This window comes from Camponotus floridanus, unplaced genomic scaffold, assembly GCF_003227725.1.
Source record: "Camponotus floridanus strain SB8 unplaced genomic scaffold, Cflo_v7.5 scaffold187, whole genome shotgun sequence".
Taxonomy (NCBI): Eukaryota; Metazoa; Arthropoda; class Insecta; order Hymenoptera; family Formicidae; genus Camponotus; species Camponotus floridanus.
This window is the reverse complement of record NW_020229311.1, coordinates 16151-36896: the sequence shown is the minus strand read 5'-3', so window position 1 is coordinate 36896 and position 20746 is coordinate 16151. Positions and strand designations below refer to the sequence as shown.

The window sequence follows — 20746 nt, the reverse complement described above, 5'->3', positions numbered from 1 at the left end:
ATTGAGTTAAAGGCATTCTCAATGTCGAGACTGACAGCCAAGACTACACCGCCTTCTCGAAACGCCATTTCCGCCGCATTTTTCAGTCTCGCCAGAGCATCACATGTAGATTTACCAGCCACAAATCCATATTGGTCCTCTGATAAGGCAGCGCTTTCTGCTTCCGCCATCCATGCATTAATTCTACCGGCAATAATCCGCTCTAATAGTTTGGCAATGTCCATGAGTAGACAGATCGGTCTTACCTTAGGCAGCTCTCCTTCAAGGGTGACTTCTTTCGGAATCAAAACAAGCCTGGCTCGCTTCCATAATCGCGGGAAGGTGCCAGATCTTAGGCATACAGTGAAACACTCCGCAACTTTTTCCATCATTTCAATGGGAGCAACTTTCAACACTCTTGAAGGAATGCCGTCCAAACCTGGCGCCGAATTGCGAGCACTATCTTTGATAACTCGATATATTTCCGCAGAATCGACAGTACACTGCTCATCCCAGAAGGGGACCGTCCAAATTGTATGCGGATCCGTCTCTGTACCATTTGGAAAGAGTCTGTCTATCAACGTCTGCATCAATAATGGGTCCATTATCTCTGTTAACGCAGGGGCTGCTGTCCGCAGGCGACCCCAACACCAATTTATACGGAAGGCCCCAAGGGTCTTCGTCTATAAGACTAAGTAGCTCTTTCCACGCACGAGTTTTTGCAGCAACTATTGCTACTCGTAACCTCTTTTTGGCAAGTCGATAGGACTGTTGACGACGATTCACCTCATCTGCGCTCATAACACCTCGCGTATGTCTAATAACGGCTCTACACCACCTACGCCTACTCGAGATAGCTTCAGATCTTAAATTTCTGATTTCGTCACACCACCAGTATGCCGACTTTTTGCCTAAAGGTCTAGCTAACCTAGGCGTGCTACAATCTGCAGCCTCGCGCATCACGGTGGCTATCCAGTTTCGCAAACTCATCCGCTGTACTATTTTCTAGTGATAGGTGGCATATAGCAGAACTCCAGATCAGAGCAGCCTGAAACCTGTCTACGTCCATTTTCCTCCAATTCCAATCTAGTGATGAACGACCAGGAGGAACTGAAGGCACGCCAGGTTCCAGCTCAAATGCGATATAATTATGATCCGAGAGAGTCTCAGTGTTCTGCATTACTCGCCAGTTCATCACCTTACATACAAGTCTCGGAGTACACCATGTCAGATCTACAACTGACGAACCTTGCGGACGCACACATGTAGGCACGTTTACCAATGTTCAAGATCCTCAGATCCAGACCTGCTGCCCAAATTTCGACGTGATCACCTCTTACATTTGCAGCTCGAGCGCCCCATAGTATTGAAGCAGCATTAAAATCTCCACCTATTATTGTTTCAGAGGTCGCAGAACGAAGAAATTCCGCCATTTCATCAAGCCTTTGGATCATGCGTTGAGGAGAATCGCTCGGAGGTAGGTAACAGCTTATCATATTTGTAGATTTAAATTCAACGATAACAAAGCCATCACACTTCCTTCTTACCTTTACAGGACCAAGGTTAGCGCGGCCATCCCACCAGATGGCAGCCATGCCCTTCCTACACAAGGACAATGAAGGGCCATCCTGAAGACTATACGGCGGCTCCGAGATCAAGCACACATCAATGCTCCATTCTTTTACATGCTGTATAAGTAAGTCGTACGCAGCACGACTTCGATTTAGGTTGCACTGCACAACGCGCATTTAACTGCCTGAAGGAGTCATTTCTACCTGTCTCCGATTCAGGTCATCATTGCCAGGCAGAGACCCACAACCCATCGCACCAATACGATGCTGCGCATCTCTACCAGCCGCCGAACACAATGCACACTTAAGTTGCGCAGAACAATCCTTTGCCACGTGCCCCGTCTGGCCACAGCGAAAACACAATCCGCGTCGATCTATATTACATCTACCAATTCGCCTGTACGTGTCCAAACTCCCAACATCTCCAACACTGCATCGGCTTCGCGTCGAGGAACTCTATTCTGGCATTGACCCAACCTATTTTAATCCTCCTCCGATTAGCCACTCTAGTAGCAGCAGCCAGAGGAAGCTTGGCCCAAGTCATGTAGAGACCATTATACATAGGTCTCATAGGCTAATCGTTACCTCGTTCTCTTTACAGCCACCAGCACTTGCTACCGCAGCAGCCATCTCATCAAACGTCGCGGACTCATCGACTCCAACTATCCTTAGTTCACCTTGCCGAACCGGACGGGTCACAGATGCCGTTTCACCTAGAACTTTGGTAAGTTCACTCTTTAATTTTTCAGCTAGTTCGTCACCATTAGGACCCAAAACCTCGATGAGAAGCGCACCGCCCAATGACCTCCTAATCCTCGTGTTTTTGATTCCCATATCTTGAAGCGAGATGTTATCTTTCGCCTTACGCATAGCGTCGGCATATGAGAATCCTTCCGTAATGCCCTTAATAGCCACTGCCGCACTTCGGGGGGCTTTCCAGCGTATACTCCTCTTGTCAGTCTCTCCTTGCTTATTTGTGATATCATTCCTATCTACACTATTTACATTATTATTCCTACTGTTTACAGCAGATCGAGTTTTCCTTGGATCTCTTGCAGAGGCCCGTATCCACTAGCTCCAGGAGCATCAGCCTCAACTGGAGAATCAACATATGGCCGCGGAGGGGGGGGATTCCTCCTCCCCCGCCCCCCCGTCACCTCCTCACTCTTCCTTTGGCAGCGCTCCAGTCGCTGTTTGTATCCCCGCCAGACATACCGATGCTCTCAAGGGCACCGGGAGTCTGCGGGGGCCGGGGGTAGGAGCATTTTCACGAGGTGGGACCAATTGTATATCGCTCTTCACCCTGACCCTCGGGTTATTCCGAGGGAGGGGAGAACTCACCTGGTCTCCCAACTTCACCGTTTGAGACAGCAACCTTCTGTCTCCAACAGGTTGCATTTGCCTAATTACCTCCTTCGTTATTCTTCTTACTAATTCCTCTTTTTCTTTTTCAGAATCAACATGGGACATCAACGGACCATCCCTCTCGGATCTTCCAGGACGAACGTCACACGACGGCGGACCCATTGGCGGAAACTCTTCTTCTTTCGGGTAAGTATTCTTTAGTACTATTTTACTTTTTCCTAATCCTTCTTTTCTTTTTCCAGGTTTACTATCTTCTTCGAACTCCAGCGGACGACTCCTCTTCAATCGATCCTGGGCATCCTCCGACGGTGTACCGGCCATCAGGGATTCCGCCATCCTGCAGGTAAGTATCTCCACTTCTTATATTAGTACTATCTGATGGGGACCCCATGATTGGCAGCATCGGGGTCACTCTGTCTATTTTGGTCTTTAAAAGCTGAATACGACTTGCCTCCGTTCGCTCCTTGTCCTCCATGGCTCTCAAGGCTTTGGCCTGCAGGTCTGCGACAAGCTCTGTCAGCGCGCTTACCTCGTTTTTTAGTTTGTTTATTTCCTTTTCGTATAGATCTATCCTCGACGTTTTCTCGATGTTCTGTTTTTTCAAATAGCGATATCTCCGTTATCTTGAATTCTTTCGGAGAGTAGCTGCACCAACATAGTGAGCGCAGACGTCCTCTCCGACATACGCTTCATTAACGGACCTTGCATGGTCTTACACTTCTTTCTAATGAAATCGAGCTCGTCAATCCACCTTTGAGCCATAGCGCCTAGGTTCGGAGTCGATCTGTTTCTTAATTCGTCCATATCCTGAGGAACTTCCTCCAATTCCATAATTATCCTTTTAGCTACTTTCTCTTTATTTAGGAAGGGCTTTCTACCTCTCATTCTTCCCCCCTTTTCAATGGAGAGAGGGGGGCAGTATCCTCTTCCTCTGGCCTTGCCAGCGACGAGACTATCGCCACCGGCTGCTCATCGACCCGCTGCTCTTCCTCCTCGGGCTGTTCTCCGTCCGTTGACCATTCGTCATCGTTCGCCGAATCTCTTCTGGAAGGGGAGGCTGGCCTGGGCTTTTTTCTGGACGGACGGGCATACTTCGATTTTTAATTTAGCTCCACGGGGTCTGGACACTCGTTGTCCCGCCGATTCTCCAGTCGTTTCCAGCTCAGAGCTCAGATATTCCTTTCTTCCTTTTTGGCCCGGAACTTTTAGGCCTGGAGCTGCTTTGGTTGCTTTTTGAGCCAATTTCCGGGCTCGCGTCACTCAGTGAGATTGCGATAGCCTTCTTAATTGACCGCTGTATCTTTACCGCTTCTCTCATACACGGGCTTTCCGTTCCTTCAGTTAAAGCTGCTTGCCATTCAGGAGCAGCAAATCTTCCGCGTCTTGTGCGGCCTGCCTAGGAGTGACTGGGTCTTCCGGCAGGACACGTATGTGTCCCCTCATCTTCTCTCTCACTCTCCGTTATTTCTCTCTGGGATGCATCCTTGGCGGCCACTTCTCTCTTCGCAGTAGTCATGTTTTTCCTGGCGTTGCCTTGCGGTTTGCCCAACAAACTCAGGGGCAAAGGCCATGGGTCTTGATTGACGACGTTGGGCGGGGTGGGAAACTTTTGGGGGGGGAAAACGATATTCCCCCCCCCACCCCCCCCCCGGCCCCCGGGGGGCCCGGGATTTTTTTTTTTTTTTTTTTTTTTTTCCCCCCCCCCAAATCTCTTTTTTCTCTTNGTACCAGGTTTTATATTTTTGTGATGTACCGTTTCTGAAATATTAGATTTCACCCACAAGGGGTGGTTTTTAAAAATAAAAACTAACCTGACTTCAGATTCATGAACAGTGATCTCGATTACCTTCAAAAAAGTCTTATTAACCTGAATTCATCTTCTAAAAGGAAATGTCTAAGATTTTTCGGGAATTCATGCAATTTTCGGCAGTTCCAGGCCCTATAGTAGATCCGCCATTTTTTAATTTTTACAAAATGCCACACATCTTTTGAAAGCTCTTGAGTAGACGAATTTTTTAAGCTGTCACACGTTCTTGGAAACAGCGCTAAAATTTGGGCAGACAGGTATTATTTCCAGTTGACGTGGAATGACCGATATATATATTGCTCAAAAACACACACTATCAAATTTAATAAAATTTATTAAATCAAGAAAAATCAAAGTATTATATTAGGTGCGCAACTAAGTTCCCGCTGTTTGTCAATAAATGGCTCCAGCAGTAAGTGCTGGTCGATTTTGACATATCCAAAACGTCATAAACCAGCTTAGACATATGGTAAACAAACCGTTTTGACACATTAGTGATTTTGTTTTGGCGTCATATACTTTTGGTTGTGTGAAAATGTCTGATTTTGTGCCAAATAATCGTCATTTGCGGGAAGTGTTGATTTTCTTCTTTCATTCGAAGAAAATGGCGGCTGAAGCGCATCGAGAGCTCCAAAAAGTTTATGAAAATGCTGCTCTAAGTGAAACAACGTGATTGATTCCGTCGCTTCAAAGACGGTGATTTCGATGTTGACGACCGTCCGCGTGAAGGAAGGCCAAAAACCTTCGAAGACGCTGAATTGGAGGCATTGCTCGATGAGGATCCGTGCCAAACGCAAGAAGAGCTTGCTTCAACATTAGGAGTTACCCGCCAAGTCATTTCCAAGCGATTGCATGCGAAAAAGTGATTCTACAGCATGACAATGCTCGGCCTCACGTTGCCAAACCCGTTAAAACCTACCTGGAAACGCTCAAATGGGAAATCCTACCCCACTCGCCATATTCCCCAGATATTGCGCCGTCCGATTATTACTTGTTCCGTTCGATGGCACATGGTCTGGCTGATCAGCAGTTCCGCTCATATGAAGACATCAAAAAATGGCTTGATTCGTGGATAGCCTCAAAAGATGAACACTTTTACCGTAACGGTATTCGAGTCTGTCAGAAAGATGGGAAAAAGTTGTAGCTAGCGATGGGCAATACTTTGAATGATTCATTTGTAACCATTTTTTCACAATAAAGTTGCATTTTCATCAAAAAAGCAGCGAGAATTTAGTTGCGCACCTAATATATGTGGAATAATTATATTTTCCGCGAATATCCTCCGATGCCCGCTCGATGATGCCAGGGACGCGTTAATTGTCTTAGCGACAAGCAGTGTGTTTTGACAACAGTTCGGCGGCTGTTATAATTTTAAATCTAACGGTAAGACGAGGTCAGGAGCGCGAGAATCGAATAAGTCAGTCGAGACAAAGACTCCGACCGAGTAAAGTTGCGAAGAAATTGAAGGTGTTGTGAGTAGTTGTTAAAGGCGCGATAATTACTGTTCATTAATTATAATATTAATTGATCCGTTTTTCTTTATAAATATATATATATATATATATACATATTCATTTGTTTAATTAAAAGTCTCGAGTGATTCGATTGTTACCTCTCCAAAAAATTATTAAAAACGGCTCATGCCGATAAAGAAGTCGACATATATTTAATATAATATTTCTAAAGACGTAAGTATCTTGAGAAAGTTATTCTCCAATTATTTTAAATAATTAAATATTTTTAGCTGCAATAATTTTTGTGCGAAAAAATTTATTTGATATGCGACTGAAAAAATAAATACGAAGGTGGAATAGCGTAATGCTTTGTATATAACTGTGGAACACGCAATCTTCAAAATCTCATCTTTTATAATGGAATCTCGCTGCATCTAGTTTTATTTGATCCATACTATCGTTTAGAAAAAAAATTTTACCTCCAATTAAACAATTTCTACGACAAAATAATATTTTATTTGATAACACATTTTATACAAGAAAATTTTTTATCAGTCTCGCAGTGTTAATCATATATGCACATAGAAATATTTTTTTTTATTAAAGAATGTTTTTGTTTTTAGGATTGTTACTTCTTCTTAAAAATAATATTTTTCAATAAAAATAAAAATGAGATAAATACTAATCTTTCGCTTGTTTTCTGAAGATAAGAAAATTTTGCGATCGTACGATGCATAGTTTTTGTCTTACTTATAATACAGTAGCATGTCACCATTATAATTTGTTTGCCATAAAACCAAAAGTATTGTTGATTGCTGTTCGCGAGTGAGCGCGGATCGCTGCGACAGCGCAGAGTTTAAAGAATGCAGCAAACGGACGACCACAAACGGATTATTTAATGCAAAAAAACTTAACACGACACGTAATTTTTTGTGATTTTTTTTGAGTTTTTATTTTGACACTAGTAGGATATATAGGAGAGTTCTAACTCAGGTCCTCTCAGGGGGGGTGAAGCGCGCGGGGATTACGGAGGCGCAGGGGAATGACGTCACGCGGGACGGAGGGAATTTCGGCGGCGGCGTGTTAGATGTTTTATCGCAATATTATATTACATGCCCGGCTGATAAACAGTACTGCGTACAAACATGTTCGGTTTATAAATAATATAAACATCAGCATTTCTTTGAATTGAGATTATGATCGTATAATAGAGATGTGGCATTATCGCCATATCGTCGTAAACGCCTCGTAAATAGTACGGTCCCATATATTTATCGAAAGTATAAGCAATATTGTGTTGCATGCCCGGTTGATAAACAATATAAACAAATAGTACCTCAGACTCGTCTTTCACGATTTTTTCTCGGAAGAATTTTTAACGTATCAGCGCCGATGTTTGGCTGCTTTGTACCCTTGCTTCCACCGCTCGTATATCAACGTTTTCGCGGTACATCCCTCACCCCGATATAAGTAATTCTAGATTTTTTTCCGTTCGACATATCCTTATCTCTCTCTCATTGAATTACACAGCACGTGAATTTATAAACAATATAAACAAACGGCACCTCCCAGAATCGTCTTTCACGATTTTTTCTCGGAAGAATTTTTAACGTATCAGCGCCGATGTTTGGCCGCTTTGTACCCTTGCTTCCACCGCTCGTATATCAACGCTTTCGCGGTACACTCCTACCCCCGATATAAGTAATTCTAGATTTTTTTCCGTTCGACGTATCCTTATCTCCTCATTGAATTACACAGCACATAAATTTATAAACAATATAAACAAACGGCACCTCCTAGTATCGTCTTTCATGATTTTTTATCGGAAGAATTTTTAAAGTATCAGCGCCGATGTTTGGCTGCTTTGTTTTCTCCTTCATATAAAAGGATTGAAGCGCATCAAATCATCATAGTGTGTGATATGAACGCCCATCGACGCGTTGGCAGTAAAAAAAAAATATAGCGGTGTCCCGTTAGAAAGATTTTTGCGCGATTTCACGTTCAAGATAGCGAACGGTATTGTTTATCGTGTGCAAAAGTCATCCGTAGAAACTATGACGTAGTGTTTTAAAAGTGTGAGTGTGAAAAAGACAGGAAAATGGAAAACATCGAGCAGACCGAACGCGATCTGGTGGAGGGATCTCGCCGAATTGCCACCTTGGGCGAGTATTTCGCGTGGCTGCAGCGTTATGAGGAATTGATCAAAGAGCTCGAAGAACGCAGTCGTCTCAAGCGTCCGCGGCTCTCGATCGGAAGTAGACAATCTCTGGTGGCTAAAATAGCGTGACTCGAAGATGCAAAGACTCGATTGTAGAGACGGTTTATTCCCAGTGGTGGTGATTACAGCGGTGACAATAACGCGGAAAGACTCGTTTGGCGAGAGATCGATACCGCGTTCGACAGCCGTATTCTGACCGGTGCCGTGATTAACGCAAACTATATCGAACCTCGTCAATTTCTCGAGGATGTCGAAGACATCGTGCTCGAGCAAGTGCAAGACGTTCTAAAAAGACACAACAGTGTAAAAGTAAATACTGTATTCAACGGTGAATTTGTGTCGAGTGATAAGCGCGCGAATAAAAGTATAAATACGAGAAACTGTGAACTCTTTCGCACATCGGATTTACACTTGTGGTTCGAGAGCCTTATATATATTCGCGTTATCGAGCCCACTTTAGCGTCTCTGGAAGAGTTTCAGGAACGCGATAGTGGCTGGGCATTGTCGCGAATACAGAATTTGACTGTTAATGTAAATAAATATAATCCAATGCGCGCGGGATGCCACATTAAATTGTCGCGGGAGATTATGATGAAAAGAGCGGTGGTTAACGTACAATCTAAAGACAATGCGTGTTTCACGTGGGCAGTGGTCGCCGCTCTATATCCCGCAGAAAGGAACGCGGAACGAGAATCATCGTACCCGCATTACGCGATAGTGCTGAATCTCCGGGATATTGAATTTCCAGTAACTTTAAATCAAATTAAAAAGTTTGAACTCGCAAACAGTATCTCGATCAACGTGTACGGCACGAAGACAAGAACAGTATCGTCTCGATACGTCTTTCGGAGCAGAAGCGAAATAAGCATGTGATCTGCTATACGTGGAAGACGGCAACGGCGTCGGACATTTCGCGTGGATAAAAAATTTATCCAGGCTCGTGAGCTCGCAACTGAGCAAACACAACGGTCAAAGATATATCTGCGATCGGTATGTATATATTAATATATAATAATTATATCAAATAATTTATATAAAAATTGTTCTATTTTTAATTAAAAAATTTTTCTTTTACAGATGCCTGCATTATTTTAGTTCAGACGTCAAGTTACATGCCGTCGACTGCGCTATCCGGTTGCCGAGCGATAAGGACAAGTGGCTCGAGTTCAACAATTACAACAGGAAAGAACGGCTTCCATTTGTCGTGTACGCCGATCTGGAATGGGTTCTGGCCAAAACCGAGGAAGAACAACAAAAATTGTACCAACATCATCAAGTATTTAGCATAGCTTACTATGTACATTGTTCGTACGACGAATCTTTATCGGCGTATCATTCGCGTCGTAGCGCCGATTGTACAGCATGATTCGTCGAAGATCTTAAAAATTTAGCGATTCGCGTTAAGAATATTTTAACGACAAATGTCCCTATGATAAATTTGACATCGGAAGAGTGTGAAAAATTTTACAACGCCACTCAATGTCATATATGCGAAAAACCGTTCGCGGAAGACGATACACGCGTTCGCAATCATTGTCATTTGACCGGGCGGTACAGAGGTCCCGCGCATTCAAATTGTAATTTAAATTACAAAGAATCTTTTTGTATTCCGATAGTTTTCCACAATTTATCCGGTTACGATTCGCACTTTATTATCGAGGAAATAGCCACAGCATCCGAAGGGAAAGTCGAGTTAATTCCGATAACGAAAGAGAAATATATTTCTTTTACAAAAAATGTCGACCTTAAGGAAGGCGATTGGAAAAATCATGTAAAATTACGCTTCATCGATTCGTACAAATTTCTTACATCGAGTCTCGACAAATTGGCATCTTATTTAGACAAAGATAAGCTCAAAATTTTAAAATCAAAATTTGAAAATTTATCCGCGGAAAATTTCAGTTTATTAACACGGAAAGGCGTCTTTCCGTACGAATACGTCGACTCGGTAGATAGGTTGCGAGATACGCGTTTACCACTGCGCGAATCGTTTTACAGTTCCTTGACCGGTGAAACTATATCCGAGGCGATTACGCGCACGCCGAGAACATCTGGACGCGATTCTCCATTCGAACGCTGGGCGAATATAGCGACATGTATCTCAAAATCGACGTTTTGTTATTAGCAGATATTTTCGAAAACTTTCGCGATAGCTGCATCAAAAGTTACGGATTCGACCCCGCGTATTACTATACTCTCCACGGATACACGTGGGACGCCATGTTAAAGCATACAAAAATTACGTTCGAGTTGCTTACAGATATCGACATGGTCATGTTTATAGAACGCGGTATACGCGGTGGTCTGAGCCAATGTTCCAACAGATACGCGCGCACTAATAACAAGTACATGCAACAATCGTATGATCCATCGAAACCATCGTCATACTTGATGTATTTTGACGTTAATAATTTATAAGGATGGGCAATGTGTCAACCGTTGCCTTACGCCGATTTTCGATGAGTCGACGACACGTGGAATTTTAACGTATCATCTATAACGTTAGATTCGCCTACGGGATATATCCTCGAAGTCGATCTCGAGTACCCGCAACATCTTCACGATACGCACACCGACCTACCGTTTTGCCCGACGCGCGACAAGCCGCCCGGTAAGCGGGAATTCAAACTGCTTGCAATGTTATACGATAAGAAGCGTTACGTGATACACTACCGTAACCTACAGCAGTGTACGCGTCACAGCCTTCGTGTGACAAAAATACATAGAATTTTACAGTTTTCTCAATCTCCATGGCTTCGAAATTACATAGAATTAAATACACATTTCAGAACACTCGCGAAAAACGATTTCGAGAAAAATTTATACAAATTAATGAATAATGCTGTGTTTGGCAAAACAATGGAAAATGTGCGGAATCGTGTCGATGTAAAATTATTAACAAAATGGGACGGTCGGTTCGGCGCAAAAGCGATGATGGCGAAATCGAATTTCCACAGCAGAAGCGTTTTTTCGGAAAATCTGATTGCGGTAGAATTGCGTAAACTCGAGGTGAAATTTTACAAACCGATTTACGTAGGTATGTGCATACTCGACATATCCAAGACGTGTCTGTACGAATTTCATCACGAGTACATATTTCCTCTGTATCGCGACAAATGTAAGATCATGTACACTGATACGGACAGTCTCGTATATCACATTGAGTGCGCGAATGTCTATGAGAACATGAAGCGCGATATCGCCAGATTTGACACGAACCATTATGCGATGGACAATGCGTACGATATACCGCTTGTAAATAAGAAAGTGCCAGGTTTGATGAAGGATGAAAATAACGGTGCGATAATGACCGAATTCGTCGGGCTCAGGGCAAAAATGTACGCGTTACGAGTGAACGGAAAGAAAGACACGAAGAAAGTTAAAGGCGTCAAAAGTAATGTCGTAGCGCGTAATATAACCTTCGAAGATTACACGCGGTGTTTAAACGAAGAGATCGAAATGACGCGACAGCAGTTGTGTATAAGATCGAAATTGCACAAGTGTATACCGTCCGCGAGACGAAAATTGCTCTGAGTCCGTACGATGACAAGCGATATATCGTACCTGATTCGACTGATACGTTACCATGGGGACATTATAGGATACCTTTGTAAATACATGTATATATCAAGAGGCACGGTAGTGTCTTGTGCTAAGTCTCACGTAAGCAACAAGACGCGCCGTGTATCTTTACGCGAGTCGGATAGTTGGAGATATTCGAGATTATCATATTGAAATAATCGCTGAACGGATCGAGTTCTTATTAGGCTTAATGGATAGCTTGAGGTTGATTTATATAAGAAAAGTGTTCTTATTTTGCTCTACGTGCATCGTGAACAGCAATATTATGATCCAAAGTCGAAATATGAAAAATTTTCATTAAGAAACGTCTCCTTGGTCATCGTCGCTCAAGTCCCCAATGCGCAAGCGTAAAAAGTTGTACGTTTGCCGCATTCGACGTAAGATTGCGCTAGCGGCGCTCCGTGATGTTAAGACTATTATTAGAAATTAATAATGTGCTAATGAAATTAGCAGCGCTAAGTTTTTTAACTAAAATTTTTTTATATGTATTAATTTTTAATTTTTATATAAATTTTTATTTTTTATTTATTAATTTCTAATTTTTAATTTTTTTAATAATTTTTAATTTTGTATTTTGTATTATCATTTTCTTTTTTTTTTTTTTAATTAAACTTTTCAGGATATATGCGTATGATTATTGCAATGTATATGATTGTTCATATTTTCAATTCGATTTTTTATAATAGATATATTACAATTCATTTAATATCATTTATCTTTTAATATTGAAAATAAAAAAGAAATATGTTTATTTTATAATAAAAATTTTTATTCAGTTGGCGCAACTTTTTAATATTATTTGTATAAAATTAAAACAATTATTTTGTACAATTTTTTTTAGTTAAATTATTTTAAGTTTTTATTTTCAATTAGCGTAATTTTTGGATATCACTATTTTTCTAGGATATAATGTAGAAAATTAAATCAGCTATTTTGTATAACTTTTTTTGGTAAAAGTATTTTTATAAGCTTTTATTTTCACTTAGCGCAATTTTTTTGATATCATTATTTTTGTAGGATATACAATACAGTAGTTTTTTACAGTTAATAATACACTATTTTGCAAATACATATACTGTTTTTTACGCGGACTTAGCACCTTTTTTTACCTTTTTTTTAAAAGGGTAATTTTTTAGGGATTTTATTTATTACTGTATATATTTTGTACTTCATATAGTTTTATATAATACACATCTTACACATTATATTTCATATATTTTATGTAACGCATATCTTACATACTTATATTAAGAATATATATAGTATAATATTATTGAAAGAAATATTAATAAACACTGTATAAATTAAATCATATTGTCCTTATGTATCCAAGAGTTGTGCGAATTGTCAAATTTTAGCCATTTCACATAAACCTCGTCACCCTCCTGCGCAGTACTTTCTCCACGAGATATACGTCAGGATAATTCGCGCGATGCAACTCGTGCTCGTAGAACGCTCCAGCGATAGGTTTTTTGCGATAATCCTCGAGTAGATAACTTACGGGATTAGTATGCTGCACTTTTACAATTTTAAACACCTCGGTTGTCCAATTTGGCGTGTAACCCTTCTCGAAAACTGTCTTGTACTTGCTAACGCGTACCGAGTCACCTACTTTAAATTTCGCAGGACCCGCGATATTTACACGGTTGTATACAGTAGCCAAGAGTCTCTCGGCGGGAGTAACGTCGACGGGTCGCATACCGATCGTTCGATGCTTGCGCGCGTTGTAATCTGATACGAGTCCCGGCAACGCGTTGACCCACTTGTAAGATCCGTTCAGCGTAAACATCTTCCACATGTTGTCTTTTAGCGTGCGATTGAATCGCTCGACGATCGATGCCTTCAATACCGAATACGTAGAATAATGATTTATGCCGTGTTTTCGCATGAGCCGTTGCACGTCGGCGTTAATAAAATTTCTTCCCCATGTCGGTCTGTATGTTTTTCGGACACCTCTCGCTATCTCGAATTATCTCGGCGATAGCGTCAGCTGTCTCGTTTCCGCCTTTACTCTTGAGCGGTATGGCCCACGCGTACTTGCTCAACGCATCGATGACTGTGAGTATGTAGTTGTAACCTCTGTTGAAACGAGAGTACGGACGCATCTCGACAATGTTGGCTTGCCACAGATCGTCGTATCCTCGCACTATGACGTGTCTTCAGGGGAAATTTTTTCTCGCCGGTGCGTGCAGTTCGTTCACCAACTGCCATTTCTCTAAACTATGTTGTTTCTTCGCTTCCCCGGTTATTCCCGATCGTCGGCCCATCGTTGTTTCAATTCGTCGATCGAATTAGCCGTTCAATAGCCGTTCGTAGCTGTTGCTGATCCGTTCGATTGTCATTTATAGCCGTTCAATAGCCGTTCGTAGCTGTTGCTGACCGTTCGATTGTCGTTTATAGCCGTTCAATAGCCGTTCGTAGCTGTTACTGACCCGTTCGATTGTCATTCCTTAGCCGTTTACTGCCGTTCGCTAGCTGTTCACTGCCGTTCTTGACCCCTTTGTTGGCATGATTGACCCTGTTGATAGTCGTTTTTAAGTAGTCCGTAGCCTCGTTCGCAGTCGTTTCTGACCCGTTCGTAGCCTCGTTGGCAATCGTTTTTGACTCGTTCGTAGTCGTTCCACTTGTATACCGCCTCGTATGTAGCCGTTCCTGACGTGTTCATAGCCTTGTTCGCTGCCATCCTTGAGGTGCTCGTAGCCTCGTTTGCAGCTGTTCTTGAATTGTTCGTAGCCTCGTTCGAGACCGTTTCCTCTTCGATCACTGCCATTCATTATAGCTCGATAATCGTCGGATAATCGTTCGTAGCCGTTCGATAAAGAACCTCTTTCTAGATGTTTAATAATTGTACAATAGCCGCTCCTAAGCCGTTCACTACAGCACATTACAAGTTGATAGCCGTTTCTGAATTAGTATTAATCGTACGACGAAGCTCATTTATCGCAGTCTGTAAAGCTCGCACGTCCTTCTCGAACGCAATCAGTCCGCTTCTCGTCCGATTCTTTCTGTCGATTCTTCAATGTTTTAACGCATTCTTCCACGTACAGTTTGTTGACTGCATCTGTATCAGCCACAGGTTGCGCTACACGGCGAATCTTGCGCGACCTCGCGTCATAGTCCGTTGCGACGCGACACAGAGCGTTTTGACGCAAGTAACTCGTCACCAATTTACCCCAATGATTGCTCGTGCTGATTTCTTCGTTTCTCCGAATAATCCAAATTTGTTGATAGGCATTGTTTCTCGATGCTAGTGACGTCGATCGACTGATTAGTTTCGTCGAGACACCGCTTAATTTATAATAATGCCGGCTTCGCGGAGTTCCTCTATGATCGACAAGATCTCGTTGTCGTGAGCGTTGTGGCCAGCTTGACGCGAAGCAATCGTAGGTGATCCATTAGTTCGTTGGGATCGTCCCAGTGCACGTAATCGATCTTATTGTCGGTTAGCATCATCGCGCGAGGCGTGAATACTCCCGTTCCCGTTTTTTTCTTTTTCGATTCGATCGACATCAACGGCGCGATTATTTGTTTATACTTGTATCCCTTGTTGCTCTTTAATTGGCCTTGCGCATCATATTGACGTTTATGCGCACTCGTCGCCATCAATATGCTCTTATATTTTTGCACATCGTCCTCAGTGTATACGACGTCGTCGGGAATTCTCTTGAAGATCAACTCGTATAATCCTGGTGTACCATCTGTATCTCACATTGTCTATGATTATAGAATCATCTTTATCAATGTCGAATCGTTTGTTACCGAGACGCATTCCATTCTCGTCGAAATAGACGCCGTACACGTGATCGATCGTGTTTTTTCTTTCGTCGCCGCTAAGAAGAGCACCCATGTATTTTTGTCCCAGTGATCCCAAGTGCTTTTGTAACACTTCTTGACCTTCCGACGTTTGTAATCTGTTTCGAACGGATGTTTCGAGCGGGTTGCCCGTGGTTTCGAAAACTTCCGTTTGAAACAGGTTTTTTTTGGGATTTTTCGAGAACTTCTTCGATCTCATCAAGTAATTTGGGTATCCTGGATTGTACGGTTCTCGTTGCTCCGGACGGTGTAGAGGTTAGCAGCGGTTCATCCAATGTACGCGGCGTCAATAAACGTTTAGCCTTCGATCGTTTCCTCTTTTTCGGTGTCGCATCCTCCTCCTCCTCCTCCTCCTCCTCTTCCTTATATCGCTTGATGAGTAACGTTTCAATTATAGCGTCAGCGTTACTCTCTGGCTCTTTTTTCACCGCGATTGCGGACGATCTTTTGCAGCGGCTCGATAATAGGTCTAAAATGAGTCGTGACCGCGATATCTTCGTCGATCTTACCGGTCTTCAAAGCGCGATGTTTCTTGCGGATCGATTCGCTCGTTTTCTCAATCTCCCGCGCAATCTTTTCACGCTCGCGAATATTATCGCTTCCAGCCATGTTGACGGAACGTCGAGCGTTTCACCCTTCTCGACGGAATGTCGACAGCGACTAATCGTTTCGAGGTATCGCGAACACGTTAAATCCTTTTCTGTATCGTCCGTTCGTAAGCGCGCTGTCCTTATCAATCACTAGGAATCCATACTTTTGCTACCAAAAAGTACGGCATAATTCACTGAAATCCTCGTACGACATGTCGGTATTCACGTGATCGTTGTACACGAGTAGGAGTATAGGGAGAGTTCTAACTCAGGTCCTCTCAGGGGGGGTGAGGCGCGCGGGGGATTACGGTGGCGCGGGGGAATGACGTCACGCGGGACGGAGGGATTTCGGCGGCGGCGCGTGTTAGATGTTTTATGGTAATATTATATTACATGCCCAGCTGATAAACAGTATTGCGTACGGACATGTTCGGTTTATAAATAATATAAACATCAGCATTTTCGAATTGAGATTATGATCGTATAATAGAGATGTGACATTATCGCCATATCGTCGTAAACGCCTCGTAAAAAGTACGCGCGGTCCCATATATTTATCGAAAGTATATGAAATATTGTATCGCATGCCCGGTTGATAAACAATATAAACATCTGCATTTCTTTGAAATGCATCGCGTGCGAGAAGAACGAGTGCGAGGGAGAGGGAGCGATGACGCGAGGAGAACGCGTGCGAGAGGGAGAGAGACTTAAAACAAAAAAAAGGAAAGAAAGAAAGAAAAGAAAGAAAAAAGAAAAAAAGGAAAGGAAACATAAATCCTTTATTCCATCAACCGGACGAAGAACTAACAAAAGTAACGCAAAAAAAAAACTAAGTCAAGAGGGCAGGGTGATTTGGGATAGGACAGTAGGCTGAATAGAGATTCGAAAGGTCGAGAAGAACGCGTGCGAGGGAGAGGGAGCGATGGCGCGAGAAGAACGCATGCGAGGGAGAGGGAACGATGGCGCGAGAGAGGGAACGCGTGCGAGGGAGATAATGTAAATAAATATTTTTTTTAAATGAATGTATAAAATTTATTAAAAATGTATGTGTGTGTTTATACATTTTTATGTGTGTGTATGTATACTTAAATTTAAGAATAAAAAGTAATGAAAATAAAAAGAAAATAAAAAATATAAAAAATATAAAAATATGAAATAAGAAATAATGCAAAATATATGGGGAGGGGAATGCACCGAGCTGAGAGAGGCCGCACCTGCAACAAAAAAAAAAAAGATATACATTTTATTAGTTTTTAATAAAACATTTAATAATTTATTTAATATAAAAATAGTACTTACATTAACCTGCTAGAGCCATCAAATCGTCCTGTGGCATCCACACGTTTCCACCTAGGATCCACTCTTCGTCACGGATGATTTCCAGATGAGAACGCGTGCGAGAGAGAGAGACTTAAAACAAAAAACAAAAAAAAAGAAAGAAAAGAAAGAAAAAAAAGAAAAAGAAAAAAAGGAAAGGAAACATAAATCCTTTTTTCCATCAACCGGACGAAGAACTAACAAAAGTAACGCAAAAAAAAAAACTAAGTCAAGAGGGCAGGGTCATTTGGGATAGGACAGTAGGCTGAATAGAGATTCGAAAGGTTGAGAAGAACGCGTGCGAGGGAGAGGGAGCGATGGCGCGAGAAGAACGCATGCGAGGGAGAGGGAACGATGGCACGAGAGAGGGAACGCGTGCGAGGGAGATAATGTAAATAAATATTTTTTTTTAAATGAATGTATAAAATTTATTAAAAATGTATGTGTGTTTATACATTTTTTATGTGTGTGTGTGTGTGTGTGTGTGTGTGTGGTGTGTGTGTGTATGTATGTATACTTAAATTTAAGAATAAAAAGTAATGAAAATAAAAAGAAAATAAAAAGTATAAAAAATATGAAATAAGAAATAATACAAAATATATGGGGAAGGGAATGCGCCGAGCTGAGAGAGGTCGCACCTGCAACAAAAAAAGATATACATTTTATTAGTTTTTAACCCTTTGAGTGCTGAATACTCGTGGCCTATGCAGCTCGTACGGACGGCGCGCGGCTGACGCTGATGATCGCCGGGGACTGAATACTTTTTCGCGCAGTATGGATCTCGTTGACGGTGTATGACACATTATAATATAGTATACAATCCAATTACTATTCCATTGTCTATTCCACATTAAATGAAAACATTTTTATTTTCAATATATACTGTTTTGTCACCTAGTAGAATTTGAAATTCCAGTAATTTAATGATTATAATTTATTTGGTTATTCATAATCAGAAAATTAAACAAATCATAAGAAGGATTATATAATCATGGAAAGGCTTCAAATATATATATTTTAAGAAAATAACATTTAATACATAGATATTTAAAGAAAAAACTAATAATTCATAGAAAAAATTAATAATTCATTTGCGTATGATAAATCTCAAAACAAGGATCAACACATAATCCGACGTCGCATTTTTTGCATTGATATGGTGTATCCTTCCTTCTTTGCTGTCTTTTACAGACAACACATTTTCTTCTTGCCGATTTTCTCTCTGCATTTAAAATTTTTGAAGGGAAATGTCTCTCAGTCAAACGAAATGGTAGGCTTTCTACGCTTCTTTTGCCACCGCCCGCTTGTTTTCTATTTTGAGGGTATTTTTGCAGAATTTGTTTGACTAGTGACAGATGAAAATCGTTATATTTTAATTTCTTACCAGTCACACGTTGATACAGGACATACGAGTTATATATTGAGATGTCTACTAAATGGAAAAAATACTTTTTATACCACTTTAGACATTTTCTGCATGAATTTATTGTATTTAGAACCATGTCAACGCGGTCCACAGAGCCCATTTTCATGTTATAATCTACAACACATTCTGGTTTCAACTTAGGCGATCCTGTAAGATAATTTCTTCGACCAGATTCAATCATTTTCGGTTCGTGAGCACTTGATAACATCCATACATCTTTTCTATCTCGCCACTTCAATGCCAATAAGTTATTTGTACATCTGTAGTCAAATTGCCCTTTTGTCAATTTTCCATCGATATGGGGCATATCTTTTCTGTTTTTACGTACTGTCCCAAACGCATTAGTTTTATATTTATGAAGTACAGTATACAAATGCGGGCTTGTGTACCAATTATCAGTTATCAATGTATGGCCCTTTTCAAGGTATGGACGTAAAAGAGTCATAACAATATCTGCCGATTTCCCAATGGTTGTAGAATTATGTACAATATCTGTATTTTTTCCGGTATATACTATATAATCTAATATATAGTTTGTGGTGCAGTCGCACAGGATAAATGACTTTATACCAAATCTACTTCTTTTAGATGGTATAAATTGTTTAAAGTAACACCGGCCTTTGAACAACATAAGGCTTTCGTCAATGCACAAATCTTTGTACGGATAAAATGACTGTGAGAAAGAGTTCTTCAGAGTATCAATTATAGGTCGTATTTTTATCAATGGATCATCACTTTGTACATTGTTATCATTAAAATGCAACATTTGCAATAATATCATATATCTGTCTCGCGCCATAGTTCTTGGAAAAATATTAGTTTTTAACATGTCATCGGTCGACCAATACTCTTTTAGAGTCAATTTCTTCACCCGCGGCATTAACATCGTGATAGCTAAAAATCCGTACATCTCACATATTGATGTGTCTTTCCAAGTATTGATACGAGAATACGTTTTAAATGTAGTATTTTCAATAACAAATTTATAATAATTGTTCGTCTCCTCAATAATATGTGAAATTAACCCTTCCGAAAAGAAGAGTTGAAAAGCATCCAAAGGCGTAGCTTCTGGAGTTAAATTTCCTTTTACTCCAGAATTGTTGTCGTTAAATGCATGTAGTGTGGGCTTGAAATCGTTTTTCGACCATGATAACGTTGAAAGCACTTCATTCAAGTCGGATCTTTCTAAATTCGAATTTGAATCTAAATCATCCTCATCGGTAGATGTGCTAAGTATTCTTTGCCGTTTATTGTTACTTCTACATCTAACTATCCCATTATTTAGGCTATTTTCTGTATCTTCCGAATCTGATGACGGTAGAACATTTTCGTTTGGTACTTGTATATCGTCATCATCTGCCGTTTCATTCAGGTCGTCATCGCTGTCGTTTTTTGTAATAATTTCTTTAAAACTGGCACTCATTTTTAAAGTATGAAACAGGGGCGAATATCAAAATGAAAATTACGTGTACTATAAGTTGAATACGACAATATGCCAATGCAACAATTATAACTGTACGGCGTAACAGAAGAAATGAGCTATCAGAAACCAACTGAAGTGGCGTTTAAAACAAAAGTTTGCTTCTCATCGTTACTAAGCGACGACGTTCTTTTTTTGCGAGTG

The 20746-nt window shown here is 41.1% G+C and overlaps 1 protein-coding gene across 1 annotated transcript; it reads right to left on the bottom strand.

Annotated features, from left to right (window-relative positions):
- Positions 1 to 5213: 5213 nt before the first annotated feature.
- On the bottom strand, positions 5214 to 20545 carry LOC112637638 (piggyBac transposable element-derived protein 4-like). The gene is made up of 2 exons (XM_025407741.1): positions 19155 to 20545; positions 5214 to 5529 (listed from the first exon to the last, which is right to left on the bottom strand). The coding sequence occupies exons 1-2, from the start codon at positions 20543 to 20545 to the stop codon at positions 5214 to 5216; spliced, it is 1707 nt and encodes a 568-aa protein (XP_025263526.1).
- Between the last annotated feature and the right edge of the window lie 201 nt (positions 20546 to 20746).

Coding starts and splice junctions, on each gene's coding strand:
- LOC112637638 (XM_025407741.1), bottom strand. CDS start 20,545: ATGAGTGCCAGTTTTAAAGAAATTATTACAAAAAACGACAGCGATGAC. Junction 5,530..19,154: donor TGCAGAAAATGTCTAAAGTG/GTATAAAAAGTA, acceptor CTAATGTTGAAG/CAAGCTCTTCTTGCGTTTGG.